The 20,916-nt window shown below is 36.3% G+C and overlaps 1 protein-coding gene across 7 annotated transcripts in view; it reads right to left on the bottom strand.

Moving 5' to 3' along the window:
• Nucleotides 1-6,149: 6,149 nt before the first annotated feature.
• Nucleotides 6,150-20,916, bottom strand: part of LOC122574420 (neuropeptide CCHamide-1 receptor-like) — a 41,749-nt gene continuing 26,982 nt past the window's right edge. For all 7 annotated transcript variants that reach the window (XM_043742021.1, XM_043742020.1, XM_043742017.1 and 4 more), the window contains 6 exons: nt 11,983-12,460; nt 10,837-11,029; nt 10,022-10,155; nt 9,623-9,796; nt 8,419-8,669; nt 6,150-7,318 (listed from right to left, as the gene is read on the bottom strand). In XM_043742021.1, the coding sequence (XP_043597956.1) occupies nt 7,003-7,318; nt 8,419-8,669; nt 9,623-9,796; nt 10,022-10,155; nt 10,837-11,029; nt 11,983-12,306 (1,392 nt within the window). In that variant the 5' untranslated portion in view covers nt 12,307-12,460 and the 3' untranslated portion in view covers nt 6,150-7,002. The remainder of the gene's footprint in view (nt 7,319-8,418; nt 8,670-9,622; nt 9,797-10,021; nt 10,156-10,836; nt 11,030-11,982; nt 12,461-20,916) is intronic.

Here is a 20,916-nt window from a genome sequence, read left to right as displayed (position 1 = left end):
AGTTCGTATCTTTCATAGATTAATGTTTCGCGATTATTAATATAAGAAGTTCATTTTAACGTATCACGGCGAAGTGTAAAATTATATTTTAATTAAGTATAAAACTGAAGGAATACTTGTAAGGAATGAAATAAGTGATTAGATTCATATTCTCAGTATCGTCGCTTCTTAATTAATATGAAACTGAAGGAATACTTGTAATAAACGAAATAAGTGATTAAATTCATATTCTCAGTATCTTCGCTTCTTAATTAATATGAAACTGAAGAAATACTGCTAATAAACGAAATAAGTGATTAAATTCATATTCTCAGTATCTTCGCTTCTTAATTAATATGAAGCTGAAGAAATACTTGTAATAAACGAAATAAGTGATTAAATTCATATTCTCAGTATCTTCGCTTCTTAATTAATATGAAGCTGAAGAAATACTGCTAATAAACGAAATAAGTGATTAAATTCATATTCTCAGTATCTTCGCTTCTTAATTAATATGAAGCTGAAGAAATACTGCTAATAAACGAAATAAGTGATTAAATTCATATTCTCAGTATCTTCGCTTCTTAATTAATATGAAGCTGAAGAAATACTTGTAATAAACGAAATAAGTGATTAAATTCATATTCTCAGTATCTTCGCTTCTTAATTAAGTATGAAACTGAAGGAATACTTGTAATAAACGAAATAAGTGATTAAATTCATATTCTCAGTATCTTCGCATCTTAATTANATATGAAGCTGAAGAAATACTGGTAATAGACGAAATAAATGATTAAATTCATATTCTCAGTATCTTCGCTTCTTAATTAATATGAAACTGAAGAAATACTTGTAACAAACGAAATAAGTGATTAAATTCATATTCTCAGTATCTTCGCATCTTAATTAATATGAAACTGAAGAAATACTGGTAATAAACGAAATAAGTGATCAAATTCATATTCTCGGTATCATCGCTTCTTAATTAATATGAAACTGAAGGAATACTTGTAAGGAATGAAATAAGTGATTAAATTCATATTCTCAGTATCTTCACTTATGTCACTATGGTTTTACAATTCACCATACAGTATTGAAAATTTCATATCCTAAGACATTCGCAATGATTAAGATATAACTAGCTACTCGTTGAGTTTCACTACTTTTTTTCGTTAGAAATGTCCAGCTTACGCAATGATTTTTGTTCCAATAAACTGGCCACTACTTTATTTGTCTCCCTAATCCCTAAGATATTTTTTCGCAACGTACGACAACCAAAGGGCAAGGGTCCCTACGAATATATCTACCATAAATTCATAGGTGATTTTTTCATAAAGTTTCCCGATTGCCTTCTGAGTCGTTCATCATGAATTTTTCATTGCTCGAGTACATTATGAAGGGATTAAATCTCTTTCCTTTATCATCAAACGTCATTATAAATTTGTAATATCGAAATAAGTAAAAAATAAACGAAGAAAATGAGAAAAAGGGAAAGGGGCAGGAAAAACAGGAGTTCAAGAATAATTGGCGTAACTGCGTTACTTGGAATTCTAATTGCTCCTTCTCGGTTTCGCGGCGGTCAAGGGATTTCTTGTACTGCAGCCTCATTGCTTCCTTCTCCGATTCGCTCACTGTCAGCTCGGACTTGGCATCGCGCATTTCTTTGGTGCATCTGCATAATAACTCGCCTATCTTTCGCGGAATATTGAAACACCGCGGGGAATTGCGAAAATTTACACGCGTAACTTGAGCGTGAAACGCGTCTCAACTCCGATCGATTTACTTTGCCGCGGCAAACGAGAGAGAACTCGGTCTTTTCCCATTTTGTACGTGTGAAGTTACGAGATCGCGTGTCAAGTTCTCGTAAAATTCTCTCTCTTTAATTTGCCCCGTGTTAATTACGTAATTCTCAATTGCTAACTTTTATTTTCGCGCACAGCGGAATTTCCACGACGTAGACGCTATAATTGCTATTTGGCAAATAAGGTAGGGTTATCCGAGTCCAGTTAAATAAGTTTGCCTTGTAATTCGCCAAATCCGATTACGAACAATTTTTAAACGATTCACATTTGGAACCAGACTACTAAACTTGCTCGTAAGAAAACAGTGAAACGTAATATATTCATCGAAATGAAGGAAGTTTTACAACTATATTTTTCACTTTTCACATATATATGTATTTTCTTTTTTTGATATTTTTTCTCGTTAGACCTAAGCGTACACGATATTTTCTCATTTCTTCGTTACTGCAAACGCTATTTATAAGGACTAATAGTGATTCATAGCAAACAATAAGCTTGATTATTCTGTGTAAAGTTCGAGATTAAATTTTAAAAGATCGAAGCTTAGGTGACTCAGATAACTCCACCTTCCTAGTTTTTGTTTTCACAAGCAAAAAGCAACGGGGCCACTATGATCGTCATTATCTTAATTAAGATCTCAGTATCCAGCTCGTAGTACGCAGATTGTCACAGAAAAATCTCGACTAATCACTGATGCAGGTCCGGCGTGCGCGATCGTTCCCAAGGGTTATCTTCGAACGCCCAACACGAATTACACGGTCAAACTTTTAATAGCCATCGCTGACTCTCTAATCAGTTCTCGTGATAAATCTCTCCGTTACTGTCCAACTGGTATTACCAACTGCAGGAAGTAATCGCGCACGCTGTAATTTATTCGCACTGTATATCTTGAGGATCGATGAAAGAGCGAAATGAACGCGACAGAAACGAAGAAATGAAAATGGGGTGACAAAGTGTTTGAATGATCCTACGATAAAGATTTATTCGTCGCGGCAATCGATGTTTGTTTAAGCTCCGAGTTAACTAATATCTGTCGACCAAGAATTGAAGCAGAAATAAATTTCGCGGCTTAAGATATAAGAGACAAAATAAATGATGACGTGTCGGTTTCCTTACTGATGGCGGATGCGTGGCGATATAAAGTAGCTGAGAAGGGAATTGAGATTAATTCTGCAGTTTCTGTAGATACCCACAGGTATCATCTTTTATCTATTCCGTGAGATTAATAAATTGGTAGTTCACAGATTCTAATGGATTTTAGTTTTACGTTGGCTACTATAAATAAAACAAATACCAATTTATTTCAATCTGTTAATTCGTAATATCAACGACAGGGTATTTTGCATCTACTATTTACAATAAATCAGATTTTTGTGTTATATATATACAGCGAGAGACACCTAAGAGTTTAAGGTGAAATATTTTCCATACTATTAATTGTATGGGAAAATCTTTTAAATTAAAATTGAATGGCTTCAAGGGGATGTTACTAGCTTCTTTGTAGGTGGGTGTATAAAAGTCACGTGGAGATCAACTTTGTTTTCTTTAATCGAATTATATATCTTTCAATACGTTAATCGATGCAGCTGGAGATTTTCTAGATACTTGGAGTTTACTAGATACTTTAACTTTTAATTCGTAAAACTTACAGCATGAAAGACAAGAAAACCAAATACGGTAGCAGTTCCTCGCGTATTTCCTTGTTTATCATACGATAAGTTTTACAAACTAAAAGTTAAAATACCTACTAAATTAATAATTTGTTGACATAAATCTAAGATAATAATTTTCTTTTGAGAATCTACAGCTGCATCGATTAATATAGTAAGAAGCCATTCGTCTTCTATCTGAAACATTTTCCGAGATAATTAACAGTATCGAGAATATCTCAGTTTAAACTCTTAGGTGACTCATCCTGTATATATCCTTCATGTCTCATTACAAAATTTTCTACGAAAAATCAGTTCCTTAATTCCTCTCACTGAGGTTCGTTCACTTTGTTGGTTTTTTTATTTTATTCTTCTTACTTGTCTTAATAAATAAAGAAATAAATTCTCGAAGCTCTTACTTCATATCGATTAATGATCAAAATTACCAAAATTCCCTGGACTGTACCATAACGTGTTCTATGAAAAATTGAGGAATAAAGTATTTGGAGAAATTGAAGGGTGAAGCTTGAACAAAGATTGGGAAAGAAGTAACTGTCATGGCTGGGATATAAGAGGATGATAATGAAAATGAATAGAAACACTTCTTCTTGTATTAATTACAGATGTATGGCGACATAAAGTGGCCGAAGAGGAAATTTACTTAATTAACTGCTTAACCAGCAAAGCTATCCTTCTCCTGTCAGCAGGACAGAGATCTTGAATGTGAGGGAAGGAGGCCGCGTCGCCGTCCGCGTCTGCGGTCTCACCTCTGCATTTCCAGCAGAATTCCTCGTCAGCTTTCACCTCCTCGCTCTCTGTCGAGATCGTTTGTCTGCTCGAAGATTAAACAGTCACAACGGTTCCCTTTATTAACGGTAGAAATGGACGCCACGTTGCTAGGGCTCGATGCAAGGAACATCTCTGATACACGAATTTCCCTCGGTTTTAACGCCGAAGGAATGCAAATATTCCACACGGATGCGAAATCCAAACTACGTGCGCGACATAGAATTTAATTTTCATCGACAATTTCGAGCATGTCTCACGAGGTAACTAATGTCGTTTATAACTTTGTCACGTTAAAGACGTACAAATCTACTACGTAGGAACGCGAGAGACAAAGAATTTTAGAACAATATAGAATATTTCGATAATTCAAGTAATATTAGGTTTGAAAAGTGAATTTTTCACGAACCAAAAATTCTTTTATGGATTCTAAGATCGACAACGGAAGCAAAATTAATTTACGACGCAATCAATAGATCAGATATATCATATTTATAATAAAGACATTAGTTAACGAAGCTTTCGTCGCTAATAATATTTGTACCGATCCATATGCTAAATTCCAATTTACATAATCCGAGATTTTTCCGTAGCGTGGCATTTCTGGGATTACGCGTTTTATTACTTAATTTGATAAATTTATAGCTATTTTGTCGATAACAGTATACAATATATAAGAGGATTTTGAACTATAATAAAAATTTAGAATGCAATATATCTTAGAATTCTGTCTTAAATTTTTCCTCGAAAATCTTTTAATTTTTATACAAAAAGAAACTAACACTTCTGAGTATTCGACGAAGAGAAATCACGTTTATCCCTTGTAGTTATACTTGGGGAATTTTCGATGAATACAAAGTTCGTTCCTTCATTGTGTTTCCGCTTCTAACTTCTTCACAAGGGCAGAATTCATTCATCCTACTTTCACTACTAAACTTTCCCCGAGGAAACAATTCATTTATCGTAGTTCCTCCTGCAGATTCTATATTGCTCAAAAATTCAGAACTAGAACTGCCACGAATAAAGGACATAAGGTGTAATTTACCATCGCATCGTGCAAACAATGGCCTGATTACGCTAATGTAATGAGTACGGTTGGATCGGTCTTTAACCTAGTTACGTATTAACGGAAGATTGAAATTAGCTCGATTCGGTTACGGACCTTTGTCGTCGCGATGCATATACTCGTTCTCCTGATACATGCGTAGAGTACGTTGATGGAGTCTGGCCAGTCTGCACAGAGGAATTCGCAAAATCGATCCGTTAAATTAGCCTGTCGTTCTTCAAATACGGCGAAGCATCGGGAACATGCAACGAAAGATACGAAAGAAACAAAGAAACGAGAGGGAAAGTGAAATGGACGTGTTGTACCTCTTGCTCCATCTAATATAAGAATTCATAAGTGTGCCATCGTCGTAATCGTTTGAATACATCACTGTCGCACATTTCTCTCCGCTTGCGAGACGATTGTGCAATGGGAAAGTGATCGCGACATAGAAAGTCAGAAGTCTCTACGACTTCCAAAGTCGATTCTTGCACCGAGCGTGCAGCGACGACAAATCCTGGGAGAAAACGATTCGTTTCTGTCCAGAGAGCAATCGATGCCCGTTGCTGCCCCCGATGCCCTGAAGTTAGATTTATATTGAGTTTTAAACGACACTTTGTGCAGGAACGGCAGTAACGCGTGATATTTCCTCGTCCGTCCTGTACTGTCCGCGATCAAATATCAAATTGTCGATGAAACGAGACGAAAGCACGAGATATTGGATGAAGCTGGATACGTGGGTCTTCAAATCAAATTAATGGGTCGATCACTTTTTATTTCGTTTTCATTTCGTTCCATTTTACCTCGCTTTGTAAACGCTGGGAAAGAAAATAGAAAAACGACGGAGGTTAGGTAATAACGTCGACGATTACTTGTCAGAATTTTATTCATAAAATCGGTGCTCTCTAAACGTACAACTGTCGCAGTCTTTGTGCCTGCAAATCATACTTTCACACGAGTTCACAGAATAATTGTCTAGCGCTATAGTTTCGACGATATCGGTGCATTCGAGGGACAAGATATTGGACGAAGATTTACAGGAAATGACAGATGCGTTAAATATGGACGATCGCTACTTCTCTCTCTCTCTCTCTCTCTCTCTCTCTCTCTCAGAAATTGAAGCTAAAGCTTAAGACTTTAAGTCCATTTTTGATGTTTTCGTGCCGCTTATAGTTGATGGCTAAAAGGATCTCTTAAATATGAAATCTTAATATGAAATCTTCAAAGGAAGGAAATAATTTGATAGATTCAAAGATTTTTAGCCTTTGGAGAACTTAGGATGTCAAGCCGTTTGGTCTATTTAACCCATTAAGAATCAACGTTGAATTTCATGAAATTCATCTTGTGATCGCAAAAAGGAACTGCAAGCATTTGTTTCATATTTCTGGATGCACTAAATAACAACGAAAAAGGTATCAAGGAAATTCTTAGAGTTCCCTTTCACAGCCATAATATTAAAAAAGGAAATTCAATAAATATATTGATCGACAGCGACAGCAAATATTGCTTCTTAATGGATTAATCGCAGAGCCAAATGAAGAGCTAGTCTAACGACTATCGAATTTCTAACAATGTACCGAATTTCAAAATTATTCTTCCGAGAAATGTGAGAAATGCGACTTAATATATCTTTCGCCTGTGGTCTTCGCTTAAGAGTTATTGGACCATCGACATAGTGTTTTTCAAATGAAAATAATACACACGGGCATGATCATTGGTTGCCGAAACATCGCTGAATTATTCAGTCCTTGGAGTTTAACGAACATTCGCGAATGTTCGACTGCTCCGTCGTGGAATTTTGCTGGCTTTTCAGTCCATCCTCGATACCGTTAGGACACGCGGTTAGACTAATGGTCGTCTCTTGTTCCTTGATCGGGCCACTGGTCCTGGTGTCGTTTCCAAAGATGGACATGTGCATGGTGTTTCGTTGACCGCGTCGAGAATCGTACCTTTTGGAGCTTATCAACGAGAAACTTTGACCTCGTGCCCGCGAGCTCAAGTCCGATGAACAACGACGTCGTCTGCGGATCCTTCTCGGCACGCAACACAGCAGATACCTGCAACGAAGTTTGTTACACTTTAACGACTTTAGTCTGTTAGTTGGCTGCAATAATGTTAGCCCCATAAAGTTAACAAGAAAAAGACGAAATACTCGTCTACTTTTGCTTGATCGTTAGATCGTATTAATTCGTTCATGAGGGGTTTTTCGAATGATAAATTTTGGGACATATTCAGAGATGAGAATATGCAAATTATTGTTAAAAACTAAACCTCTATCTCTATCTTCTTTTCCCCTTATTTTTTAATTCTGAACATCTATTTAGAAAATAATAGAAATAATAAAATATATCATTATTATTATGTCTTTTAATAAATGATTTAAATTGATACTCTGAAAATTTCATAAAATATCAATTTCATACAATTCCATACAGAATCCTAATAACGGAATTTCATATAATTTCATAAAAATTCATGAAAACAAAGTTTCACGTAATTTTGTGAAAAATTTCCATCTTCTATAATTTCAGATAAAATCCAACTTTCTACAATTTCATAAAAAGTTAGCAAGTGCTGTTTCTTATTTATTAATTTATTGTTAACTTTTGATCAAATTATTGGCACATCGAATTGGGAAAAATAAGTTTGAGAAATATATATGATTGAGCGTTCAATCGAAAATTGGATAGGTTCGGAGTATCGCTATAAACGAGATAGTCCGATAGTATATCCGAAACCATATTTCAATCCGGCAATAAATATTCATGACAACGAGCCATTCGTTTTATAATTTTTCACAAGTTGAGCCAGGATTAATTTTTAAAGAGGAGCGTAAAATACGTAAGGAATTAATTGTGGTCGCATATAGTGATTAACTGACGCGAAACGTCATTGATTATCCTGTTAATCGACCAATTTTTATCGGATTCCTGACAATTTATGGAAATAGGTTGGATCGGTTCGTGGTCATGCGCCAGGTGTCAAATTTTTTTCCTAGTTTTTTCCCAATATTTTATACCGAAAGAACGATAATTCCTTGCGAAACGAGGATAATATTTTTTGTACATTTTGACAAAGCACCGTTATGAAGCTAAAAATGGATCGATCGTATATTTCTTAAATTGTAGAATAATATTTTTGCCAATGCAGAAAATACCTGTCGAAATATTTTCTAAATGTGCTGCTCACGCAGTACAATGCGATGGGATTAATGCAGCTATTGGTAAATGCCAGGCAGAAGCTAAGAATCCGGAAATAATGCCAAAATGTGTTGTAATCCTGTTGGGCGGTTGGGTGGATGTAAAACCATAGCATAAACACGTGTTGCGGGAAGAAGCATACTGCGAAAACGATCACGAACGCCATCACCATTTTCGCCACCTTTTTACGAGCTTTCACCTGCTTTAGCTGTAATCAAACGAGTTTCAAAGTGGTATAAAATATATTGCGCGTGTATTTCAAAAGTGACGGAACACAAAAAAGTTTTACAGAAAACGCGAGAAATTATTTCGAAATTTACGAGACATTATTTATTAGACAAATAATTTTAGCAAGTAGAATAAACACTAAGAATGAAATTTATTTCATCAAAATTATCGTATTAATATTATTCGATGGAATGTTACTTTTGTAATTTCTCGTAACGTTCTTCCAATATGGAAATTAATTGTATCGAATTGTTACACTTCTGAAATTCGTGTACGATATTATTAAAGAATATGGCCCCTTCTTATATATTCTTTCTCGTTGAATAAATTTTTTTCATAACCGAAAACTTTGCGTCTGGACTTTGCTAGAACTTTACTGGATCGAGTAAATATTTCTTGGCAACTTTAAACGAGCCCTCTGGTTACGTATTAAGCTTCAAGTTCGTGAAACGCGAAGATTGAATAGAGGAATCAATGAAGTTTGGCCTGTGTTCACAGACCAGTTGATATTTATCGAATTTAATAAGACTTCTAGCTTCTACTGAATTTCGTATGTAAATTAAAGCATGTCGCTTATCTCTGAAATAATTCGAAAGGTGAATGTTTGAATATTTTTGTCCTTAATTGAGCATGAAAAATTTGAAAGAAGATAACTTCGATCACTATCACATCCCCGTGGTTGCTAGCGATTTGTCTTTTTTTTTTTCTTTTTTGTAGCTTTCCTATTGTATTTTGGTTAAACGATTATAGCAATTTTTGTTCATTAGATGATATATTTTAACGTTTTGCGTAAATCGAAGAGTTTATCTCGTAAACTACCATTACAAATTTTTGTCTCTTTGCAGTTTAATTATGAGCTTTTCGACCTTTCATTTCCAAACATAAAAGATGGTCATTTTTATCGCCCGCCTTTAAAACTCTTTTTCCACTCACCTGACACTGCATTTCGCCAGGAATATTTCTAGTGCTGTGAATCAGATGTCTGGCCATAAGAATGTAGAAGAAAGCAATAATACTAAGCGGCACAGCGTAGTATATGAAGAACCGACAGACCAAAATCGTCTTCGGGTAATTCGGTCCAAATTCCGCAGGATACGGGTAGCAGGCCTTTAAATTGAACACCATATAACAAATGTAAAAACCTTCCCTCGAATCGATCAGATGGGTGCAAATTATTTGGACAATAGAGTGGAACAGCAGTTGTCTGATGATGCCGAGCAAGGGAAATTGGAAAGGAATAAATGGAGAAAAATCGTGTTAGACGTTTCGTCGATCGATCGTTGAAGCACGAACGATAAAATTAATTATCTTATGGATACTAGTCGAACTCACTTGAAAGGTCACGTTGGTGTTCACTTTGAAAACCCTGATGTAGGAGAAGGAACTCGGAATGGCGCACATAATGGCTAATACCCAAATCAAAGAAGCGACGATCACCGTGAAACGCGTTGCTCGTCTTCCTGTACCTTGAACAGTAAAAGTCGAAAACGATTGATTTCATCGATCACATCTGTATTCATATTCGCTGGAATATTTCTTTTCATGGCGCACTGCGGATACCGTAGAATATCTTTCTTTCCAAGAGCAAACGAAATTCGCGTATTTCACTTTATATAAATTCCTTTGGTATCCGTGGTGCGCACATAGTTCCACCCACGGAATATTAAATTGCGGCGTAAAATGCGGAAAACGTTCTCAGTACGAGACGAGGATCTTGTAAAAGATATGTGTTATCAAAATCGACTATGAAACTTTGTTTAACTTCGATTACCCTTATTTCTGTATTCCACTATTTTTATACATTTGTACATTTATTATTTGAATTGAATTAAACGAAGGAGATGGCGAAAAATTGTTATTCCTATTTCAAGTATTTTTGATCTTGAAGTATTTTAATATTTTTTGGCTGTTCTTTCGTGCTTTCGTACGGAGAAATTGTACAATATTTTCCATGGATATTTTGTACGTGTATTTGTTCGTGTTTCGGTGACATTTACAAATGTCTTCTGATGAATATTATTATAATATATCATATTAGAATAGGTAGAATAGCCGCTTAAGCTTTCGAACGTTTTCCGTGCTCTTGCTTTTCATCGCGAGGATCTCTATTTCAGAATGATGGGAAAATGGGAAATCGAAGCTCGTACCCGAGGCGTGGAGCTTTCTCATCGGATCGACGATAGCGAAGAATCTGTCCGCGGATAGTGCCGTTAGAGTGAAGACAGAGACTCCGATGGAGATATCCTTGGCGCACTCGGAAACCTTGCAGAGCACGAGTCCAAAAGGCCAAGAGTCCACAATATATACGGTGAAAGTGAATGGTACGCATGTAAGAATCACCTGCAGCGCAATATCGAATCATTGTCTCAGAAAAGAATCCTCAATAATATTTTTATTCGAATAGTCTCCAAGCTGAATAAAATTTCGACTGACTAAGGAAAGAATTCATTAAGGCTCTTCATTGTGCACCGATAAGTCTCTCTTTCTTTGAAATGAAAACAGAAAACATTTGAAGAAAGAAAGGAATCTCAGCTTAACGAGAACTGTCTGTAATAGCAAGGGTTAGTTGAATCAACTAAACATCCTAAAATTGAATCTTGAAATTTGCATAGAGTAATAGAGTAGACTCGTTGTCTATTGTGACGTGCTATTAATCTTTGATATGTTAATGAAAGAATCGAGTAAAAAAAAGATGAAAACCGAGAAAATAATTCGAATAACCTCATGGTAGAGTTGTCTGAGTCAACGAGGAGATACTATATGAGAATTAATCGAATGAGCGATAAAACAGTGTGATAATTACAAGTGAGAATATTAACATCGACCATGTTCCTTTTGATCTTTCGACGGCTGAAAGCTATATGCTCGTAGAAAACTATGGTCGTCGATCTGTCAATATACACGATATTTGCTACGAAGGAAGTTTAAATGGTCTGTTTTCAAGCGTACATCGCTTAAATATTGTCTGTAACTAAATTTGCGAATTGCGCAAGTCAGCAAGAAAAATTGAACAAGTTTTACTCGTCACTGTATTCGAACATTTTTCTGGTTCAAACATGACGAACATTTTCTTACTCTGAACGCACATATAGTTTGAGAAGCAACGATCGCGCGAAGACAGTTCAAGAGATGAACCTTTTAGGAAACTATGTCACGGGGAAGGGAAATATCTGAGTGCACATCGAAGGGAGGAATCTCATCGAAAAGGAAAGGGACTGATCGTTTTCACGAGCAGAGAATTTTAGGGATGGTAAAACATCGACGATAAATCTAGAATAAGAATAAACACGTGCCAAGAGATCTCCGAGCGCCAACGAAAAGACATAAATATTGGGAACGTTCCTCATGTTACTGTGGCGCAGTATGGTGAGCGCGAGCACGCCATTTCCTGTGAGCCCGATCACAAGAATCAGCAGGAACACGATTGGCACGAAGTATGTTTCCGGTCGATCTTCATACGGCGTGTACTTTTCTTCCACGTTTGCTTGCTTTTCGATGCTCGTGTAATGTGTGGTCGAGGCGATCCCGAAAGTGTCCTTGAAGACATTCGAGACGGACGGTGTGGTCCATGAGGTCGAAGATAAGAACGAAGACGGGGAAACCGTAGTCCGAGCCATGAACACGTTCGATTTCGTTCTTCCTTTGGACAAAGACAGTGTGGTCCCCTATGTTGCGGAAACGAATCGTCGCGGTTCACATCTTAATCGTGGTCTTCACTGGCCAACAGCCGCAAACGCTTCAGCTCAGCCTGCTTTCTCAAATCTTTGTGCCCTGGAAATTGTAAAAGAAGTTGGCGTTAGTGAAAGTTTCTCTGCAAATAGAGCGGAACACGGAGGTAAATGGGGAAATGATCCCCGTGGGCATGGAAACCTCTGGTTCCAAGGAAATTGCACGCTGGAAATACGTGTTTTTCGGAATGGCTGAGAGCTAAAGTACCTCTTCTAGGGAAATGCTATGGGAACAGGATAAGGAAGATGAATTTTACGTATATGTTAAGGAAATGTTATCTAAATTTATTTGTATTGCATTCGACATTCCATTGATACGAGAGAATAATGCTGCCTTTCACAGTAGTTTATTGATTTATTCCATTTGTTAACGGGGATGAACTCTGTGATATTCAAATACGTGGTAGTAAAGTAGCCGTTGCAATATTTGCGAAGGGAAACAAATCTCAATTTAGATTACGTATTCGTTGATTCTGTCCATCGAAACATGAATTTGCATAAAGATCCGCGGTCTAAGGCAATTTGAACATTGCCCGCCGTTTATATGGAGATAATGCCTCATCCGAAAGTACGTGAATCTCTCGGATAGTTATGGATGGAGAATTTTGAAAGAGATGCATCTCTGCGAATCAGTTACGGTAGAATACCGTTCAGTTCAATAAAATCCAATCAGAATAGCTCGCAACCAAGACATATTTGAATATTTATATACTTCGGAACATGGAACATGTGCAAAGTCGATTAATCGTGAATAGCCAAAATTTAGTTAGAATTAACAGAACTTTAATTATTGCACTTATGGAGTTTTATAACAATTATGGATTTTTATCTATTTTCAAGCAGAGCTAACAGTATATATTGTATAAGAGGATGGCAAAGAGATGACGATATTCTTGCAGCACTTTAACAAGCAACTCGAAACGACTTGGATACCATGGGCCAAGAGCGGTCTAATGAGATTTCCGCTGCTTATACCTTCACGCGCGCTATATAAAACCGCCATCAATAAAAATTCACAATTCACGGAAAGAAAGAGAATATAAAAGAGTGCATTTCTGTCGCGTGAAAAACGTTAACGGCGGTGCTGGGTGACCTCGTTAACCGAACTCGTGGATTTTTGTGATAATACTTTTTTCTATCGTGCCTGCATGATTCCACCGTAACGAGTTGCTTAGATGCTTATAATTCCACCGATATCGCTTCCGGTAGCAGAGTTTCCAGCTGACGATACTTCTCTTCGCTTTGACCAAATGTTTCAGTCCATCTTAATCCTTAACAAAATCAATGTGAAGATTTCATCAGAGAAGAAAACCTCGAAACTTCTTAATTCCGTAGAAAATAATATCAATTGTATTAAACTAAATTCCTACGCGAGTAGCTACAGTATTGTAGAAAATATGAGTAGGAGGAGCTTGAGCGAAACTTTGGTTGTTAATAGCAACGATAGTAGATGTGTCGCTATGTTTCCTCTGTGTTTAGTGTTGCAAAAGCACCAAGATTACAGGAATTTAGAGGGGATTATCCGGACAAAGACGACTATATAGAGATACCCTCAACGTAGAGGAAGGAAATAATAATTATCATTAAATTAAAAATAAAGTAAACAAATTACATCTGTACTTCAAAACTATCTTATCTATTTACATCTTAAGAAAGTCTAGTATCTACCATGTAACCGATAATTAGACTAAAAAAGAATTTATAAGAATCACTACTCTTGTTGTTGTTACATGAGAGAATCTCACCTTAAGATATCTAATCAATTTCCTAGCAATAAAAATAATGTTTCGAACGAAAATGTCCTAAAGGATGTAACACAATTGAAGGATATTCAAAGGAATTGTGCGAGCATTTTATGCGCTTAATTTAATCAAGTAGGCGCCTACATAAATCCGGGCGAGCGTATTCTCGCGAATGTCGTGGAAAAAGGAATACACTCGAGTATTTCAGGCACTTTGCTATAGGCAAGAGTCTTTTGTGAGCTGCATAATAGTAAAAGCATACTTGATTATTGGCGTCCCTCGATTCACGAAAGACAATGCAAGCTCGTGTTTATATGCGAACATGTACACAATCCTCTGGCAAAGGAATTTAAGCAAATTTATGCTTGCAAAGGATAGTTCGCGTGAATTTACGATTCATTGCCTCTAGAATGCGATTGATATCGTTTCAAGGTGGCCATTGTTAACTCGTTACATTCTCGAAATTTCTCTCCCGATTTTATCGCCTTAGCAATGTGTACGTGTATGTTTTTTCTTTAAAAAAAAGTGTCGTTGGGGCCAATTGATCTGACGTCATTCAGCTTTGAGACAGTTTACGATAGGTGTAGTAGGTAAAGCGTTAAGTAGGGTCGCTAATTGATCTAACTACAATTAAGGCCGTACGTAAGAACCTGCCCCAGATTTTAACAATCTATATCATCGTCAGTGGTTCAACGACGTGTCAGAAAGTCGGAGTTTTAAACATAGAAATTATTCGAAAATGTTATTCTGTTTTTAAATAAATAAATTTTTTAGAAGTAGAATTATGGGAATAGAAGTAGAACTGCAGAAGTAGAAGCAGAATTCCACTCACTTGGACTCTATTTGTTGGAAGGAAGTTTTATTTAATATCCGACTAACTGAACTTTTGTCGATTGAATTCACTTATCTACTATTTTACCCACTCGAAATATTCAGAGCGGATGAACACAAGGTGTAATGAAACTGTTCAAACTCTGAATCATCCTTTAAACACGAAGTGTCTCGTTTAATTCGACGGAGAGCCGGTAAACCGATCTCCGGCCACTTTAATCATCCAACAATTTCACGCTGGGATTCGCTCGAACGCCGCTATCTTTCCCGGTTGATGCGAAATCTCATTCGAAGATGGAAGAACCTTCATCCGCGTGAAACAGCAGTCAAACAGTGTATCAACAGAATGGTAAATCAAAGCTTTCGAAAGTGACTCTTATCGATGTAGTCACAATTTACGATAATGTGTTAAGCACAGACAACATAAAAATTTGTCTCGAATGAAATTTCGTTCTTCATTAGAACAAATTTAATAGATAGAGTCACGAAAATTCCCACCTGGAGCTCGCTAACTGTTTTTCAAAATACACCTACCCTTCTTGCATGTTTCTAGTACTCTTCCAATTCATAGAAAAGATCCATGCGATTGCATCGTTATTGTGATATCATTCCTCGTGAATTGATATCGCTCGCATTCTAAAAAAACACTTACCAAAATCCTTACCTCTGCAAAGGAAGGTACAATCGAAACGTGTAAATTTCAGCTCTCACTCGTTTTATGATCGCTTCATATTTTTATTCGTGGTATACGTATACGCGTGAACCTTGAAGCGAGATACAGTTTGGCCAAACGAATTTGACGAGACGCGTCTAGAAAAGGAAAAATAATTTAATAAAAGCCGGTTGACTATAAACCCTTTTATAACACGGTTTCAATCACAAGCTGGCCAGATTGGATACCACGTTACAATGGTATTTATTCCCGATGATGACCCGTTACCACGACCGGACCCATACGCGGGAAGACAGAGCTAGCACCTCGTAAATCGGAGCCCAAGACATTTAGGATCATTAAATGAGGCTAAGTGCGATAGCGGCCGTGATAGGATTAGACAGGATATATACAGTGGCCTGGCTATCTAAAGCTTGTGTATAACGCGTGCTCACGTTTTTCATGAATTAATATGTAATGAAGCGGAGAGATCACTAAGCGTCTCGTAATTTTGGCAAAAGTACATCATACACACTGACGAAATGTGATTTCATAAAGAGCAGAATCTACTAATTTAGAAAAAAGTTTCGTGTACGTTTCGAGTGAAATTTCAAAACTTTAAGAATGTAATATAATAGAGAAACTACAATAACGGGGACAAAGAATATTTTTTCCAAGCTACTTTTACGTGGAAAAATAAATTACGATCGTTATTCGATAGTTAAGTACTCAACAATCTGGCGAGCCGTAAGTATTCGCATAAAAAATAACGAGATGAAACTCCAGGAATATGAAGGTACGAGAATGCGTGAAGAAAACGTTCGTTTAATCAATTTACTAGCGTCCGTGGCAGCTGTTACTAAAAGCCTGTTGTTCAATCTAGCAACGAGAATGGATATTACAATCTAAAACGGGTGAAATACTTCTGGACAATCTCCCTCTCTCTTTCTTTCTCTTTTTCTCTATCTCCCTATCTTTCAACTCACGGCTGCAGTTAATAAAATTCTGCATAGATACAGTTTCTCTGGTTGATGTGATTCACGCTTGGAAATATCGATTTCGTTCGTTCGAGAATGTAGCAGCCTTTTTCGTGCGTAAATTGAACTAGGAAGCTTTGTGGAACGTGCTACGTACGTTGGTGGAATATCATTAGCGTCATTAAGCTTCGACTATCGATTTTCAAGTTGGTTGGCGTCGCAGCGTCATTGCCCAGAGCATAAAAATTTCACTTAATAGATACAATAGCGCCTGTTTGTTTTAAAAGATGAACTAATAGAGAATTTTTATTTTTCGAGCTTTTTCTACATTGCAATTTAACTTTGTCACGGTTTAAATTTTAGATAATTGAATTTTATTTTAACTTCAACCGAGAAAAAAGACCTTTCAATTATTTGAAAAAATTATTACAGTATATTGAAACGGGGACGCTCTTATCGATAATAATTCCTCCATCACTTTCGATAAATTTTCTAATAATAGAGGAATATAGTTTGGGCGAAGAGCGCTAAAAATAACGGAGCAGAATTCATTTTCGTCGAATGATCGAATACTCGAATCCTTCCACAGAGAACAATGCAAAAGTTGTGGATTTAGAATTATCACGATCGTCATGAAGCACGCGAGTTAACTTTCAATTGAATAATTTTGCAGAGCAAAGATAGACATCGATTGGAAAAATAATTTACATCGTTGGTATTGATTCGTTGAATTGATATTTTCAATTTTCCCGGTATCACCTGAACACAAGTTAATTGCCATGGAAATCTTCACAGCGCCACATTTTCTGGATATTTTGATAATTAATTGCTCGTGTATCATTTAAAACGGCACGTGTAGAATGAGTTGCACGATACCACGCGTGTTACCTAACAGGTTTTGATAAAACCCGGTGAAAATCGATTAATTACTGCGGCGGAAAATTCTGAAAACGTTGCATTGCAGCGCTCCACTTCGTTTCATGGTTCTCCATACAGGCACAAATGAAATGATCAAACTACGATTCTTTCCAATACCAGCGAAACGATGCACGTACGTCCCGCTGATGTAACAATACGTTGTTATTTCGCAGGGGTTTTGTTATTACGTGGTTCTTTTATACCAGATATAATATCCGGGAGTTGTAAAATCATTTCAAAGGCGCGAGTTACGAAAATTGAATTGGGTTACACGTGGTTGGTATGGATGAGAGCAGATTGCAAGAAAAAATTCGGATTTCGTATCGGGAGCCGCACAGGATTAGGAACGTTTTAACGACTTCCTTCGTGGAAGAAGAATCGTGAAATCGCATGGGGACTACTAATTGGGGCGTTGGTAAAATAATCATGCATCGGACACATGGTCGAATCGAGGCAACGTTATTCGTTTCATTTGCACTTGCTAAATTTGTAAATAATTGCTAGTTGCAGACAACCGGCCAAGTCGATTGCTAAAATCCTTGATTCCTTTCATGCTGTTAAAATAGTTAAAAATAGTACTGTTTTAAATCTTATATTAAATGTAAACGCACGAAGTAAACGATCAGTAACCATGGAGATTGGAAACATGAATAGTGATGAAATAGAAAAGAAATAGTCTTATTTTTCCAGCGACTGTATAATTCCAAATCATCAGAGAATATTACACTTCTCAATCAATATTCGATTAAAAGAGACTTCATTTTGAAGACTTCTTCACAATCGAGTTTATTATTGTTCTTGTCGAGTACGATAAAAGTAAATAAGATGCAGAAGAATGCGATGCGTAAGCAATTTTCTTTCGTACAGAATAATTTAGCAACCTAGTGCTATTAACCAATTGACAAGTTGCAAATTGTATTTTTTACAATTTCACAGTTTTACGTGATATAAGATAATTGCATAACGTGTAATTTCTAAAATTTACATTTAAAATTACAATTTATTATTATCGATCACTTGTGAAGTATCATTAGTTCAATTGTGCAAGGTGGACAGTTCCTATTATCCAAACTAATAAAAAGAAATAGAGAGGATTAACTGGCGAACCTTTTTCATCGGAACTGCTCGATTATCCGAAATCCCATGGTCCCTACTCGGACAAATGAGATTCCACTGTATTATCTACCTTTATAGTCGGACGATATGCGTATGCAACAAAATTTCGTATCTGTGGTCGGCAGGATATATGAAGATAAGAGCAGTATGGGAGGACCGAGATTATTTTACAGACTCGGTTGCTATGAAATTGCAGTATAAGAAAGAGAAGAAGAAGGTAATCCAGTCTTCGAGTATTTACAGTCTTCGAGTGTTCCACTCTCCCTTGGGTCCAAAGAATCGCCTATTTCATTGCTAAACGGCACCGTCAGCGCTTTTGTCTTCCGTCTGACTAATATCGGTTTCTACTACTAATCTCATCCAACTTCACTGATATTCATTGTACGTTTGAACTAGTTCTCTGAATTCTGATCTCTAATTATTCATCGTATTATGATAATTGTAATAAATGGATAAAATGATTACAGTGTGTATAAAATTTAACAAATTGAATTCTTCCATCATTGTCCGAGAGAACTGTAATTGCCATATCACTTGGAACGCTTTAAAACCCTGAACTCGTGCAAGTTTTTCTGAAGCTTAATAATTCTGTTGAATGAATAGTGTTTCTTTGACTGGACTGATTATAATTACCGTGGCGCAGCTGGTTTTAATCTTCTATATTTTAATTCTCTTATTTGCAGCTTGATTGCAGAAAAAATCGAGAAATTCTGGGATTTCGAATACAGTTGTTTCAATTTGTCATCAGGTAACGTGTTTATATCACTAGGGCACGTAATTCAAAATTGTAATATAAAATAATTTTTATTCAAACGACTGTAGCTTCTTTTTTTAATCGCGAGTAAAAAAAAGAACGAGACAGGCCTGTAAAATTATTTCTCTATGATTTTATGACACATAAATTATTAACGTCCAGACGTTTTATATATATCTTAAAAGATCATATATTTAAGGATAAAAATGTTGAGTAATTCGTGACAACACAACGTCCGAATATTTTGAATATTATATGGAAAAAAGAGAGGTTTACAGAAAATTGAGAAAGATGTTGGTCCTTTTAAACTGAAAAATGTCACGATATTTGGTCGTCAAGCGTCAACGCCATTCATCGCACGCAAGTGCAATTTTTTCAATCCATCAATCCTTTCTCGATTGACGTGTTCGCTGTAAACGTAGATGATAAAATGGAGTTCCGAGGACGTTAAACAAATTTAATCCTAGCAAGACGATGATGTCTTTTCGAAAGAATCACAAAAGACACGGAGTTACCACGCCGTTAAAAAAAAACAATTTGGTTTGAGGAACTATGTCGATAGGCTTAAAATCGAATTAATCTAAGCCTCTTAACCCCTCTTACGAGCTTGCGTATGCTACACCATAACGAGGAGAAGGATTAGTTAGGTCCGTTCGACTTTTCCTTTGTATTCGTCAGACAATGAACTAGCATGTAATATATATAGAAACATCTTGGCAATATGTTTTTCGAGAAATCGAATAAGCCTCTCCAATAATTCTGTCTGGTTATCCCTCAGCAAATATCATTTCTATCGTTGATAAATTGATTTTAAACGTCTCATTTTCTCAACCGGTTTATCAAAATTTGATGGACATCATTGACATTGTAGAATCTTTAAGCGAAAATGAAAAGCTTGAAACGTAATGAAACGCGTAGGGGAATGGCATATCGAATTAAATTTCTTATTGCAACGGTATTTACGTACCTTTAACAATGAGCGAAGGAAACGCGAGCGAAATGAGTTTACGGTTTAGCATCGTGACGGGGGTAAATTAAAAACGCCATCTCTACATCCGAGGAAGTTACGTTACAACAAAAGTTACAAGCAAATTCTACGCTTTCTGGCTTAATTAATACATTCTAGATTGTACAAAGAGCTAACTAGAAAGTCACGTGAATACGGAACACTGGTTTTTCGTTTAATTAAAGCGTCTCGAAAGGCTCGTTCGAAGAATCGAGTTAAGTGTTAAGAACTCCGATTAAATTGTTAATTAATGACACAATTTAATCAATTGTTATTTACTTTGTGAATACGAACGTTCAGATAACAGGCGACTTGTTGTTAGTTGATATTCAACGAATCTAGAAATACATGTTAATTTGTAGTACATCTTTCACATCCTAGCGGTGCCTTAAACCTTCTTTCCAAACGAGATTTCTTTCATTAAAATTCTACTGTTACATTGAAGCGTTTCCTTTCGATCATGAAGTAACGTAAAAACTAGAAAATCACCAAAAAGGCATTTA

Source organism: Bombus pyrosoma, linkage group LG13 (assembly GCF_014825855.1).
Source record: "Bombus pyrosoma isolate SC7728 linkage group LG13, ASM1482585v1, whole genome shotgun sequence".
In the NCBI taxonomy this organism is placed as follows: domain Eukaryota; kingdom Metazoa; phylum Arthropoda; class Insecta; order Hymenoptera; family Apidae; genus Bombus; species Bombus pyrosoma.
Note: the sequence above shows the minus strand (reverse complement) of the source record. Positions and strands in the feature narration are given on the sequence as shown.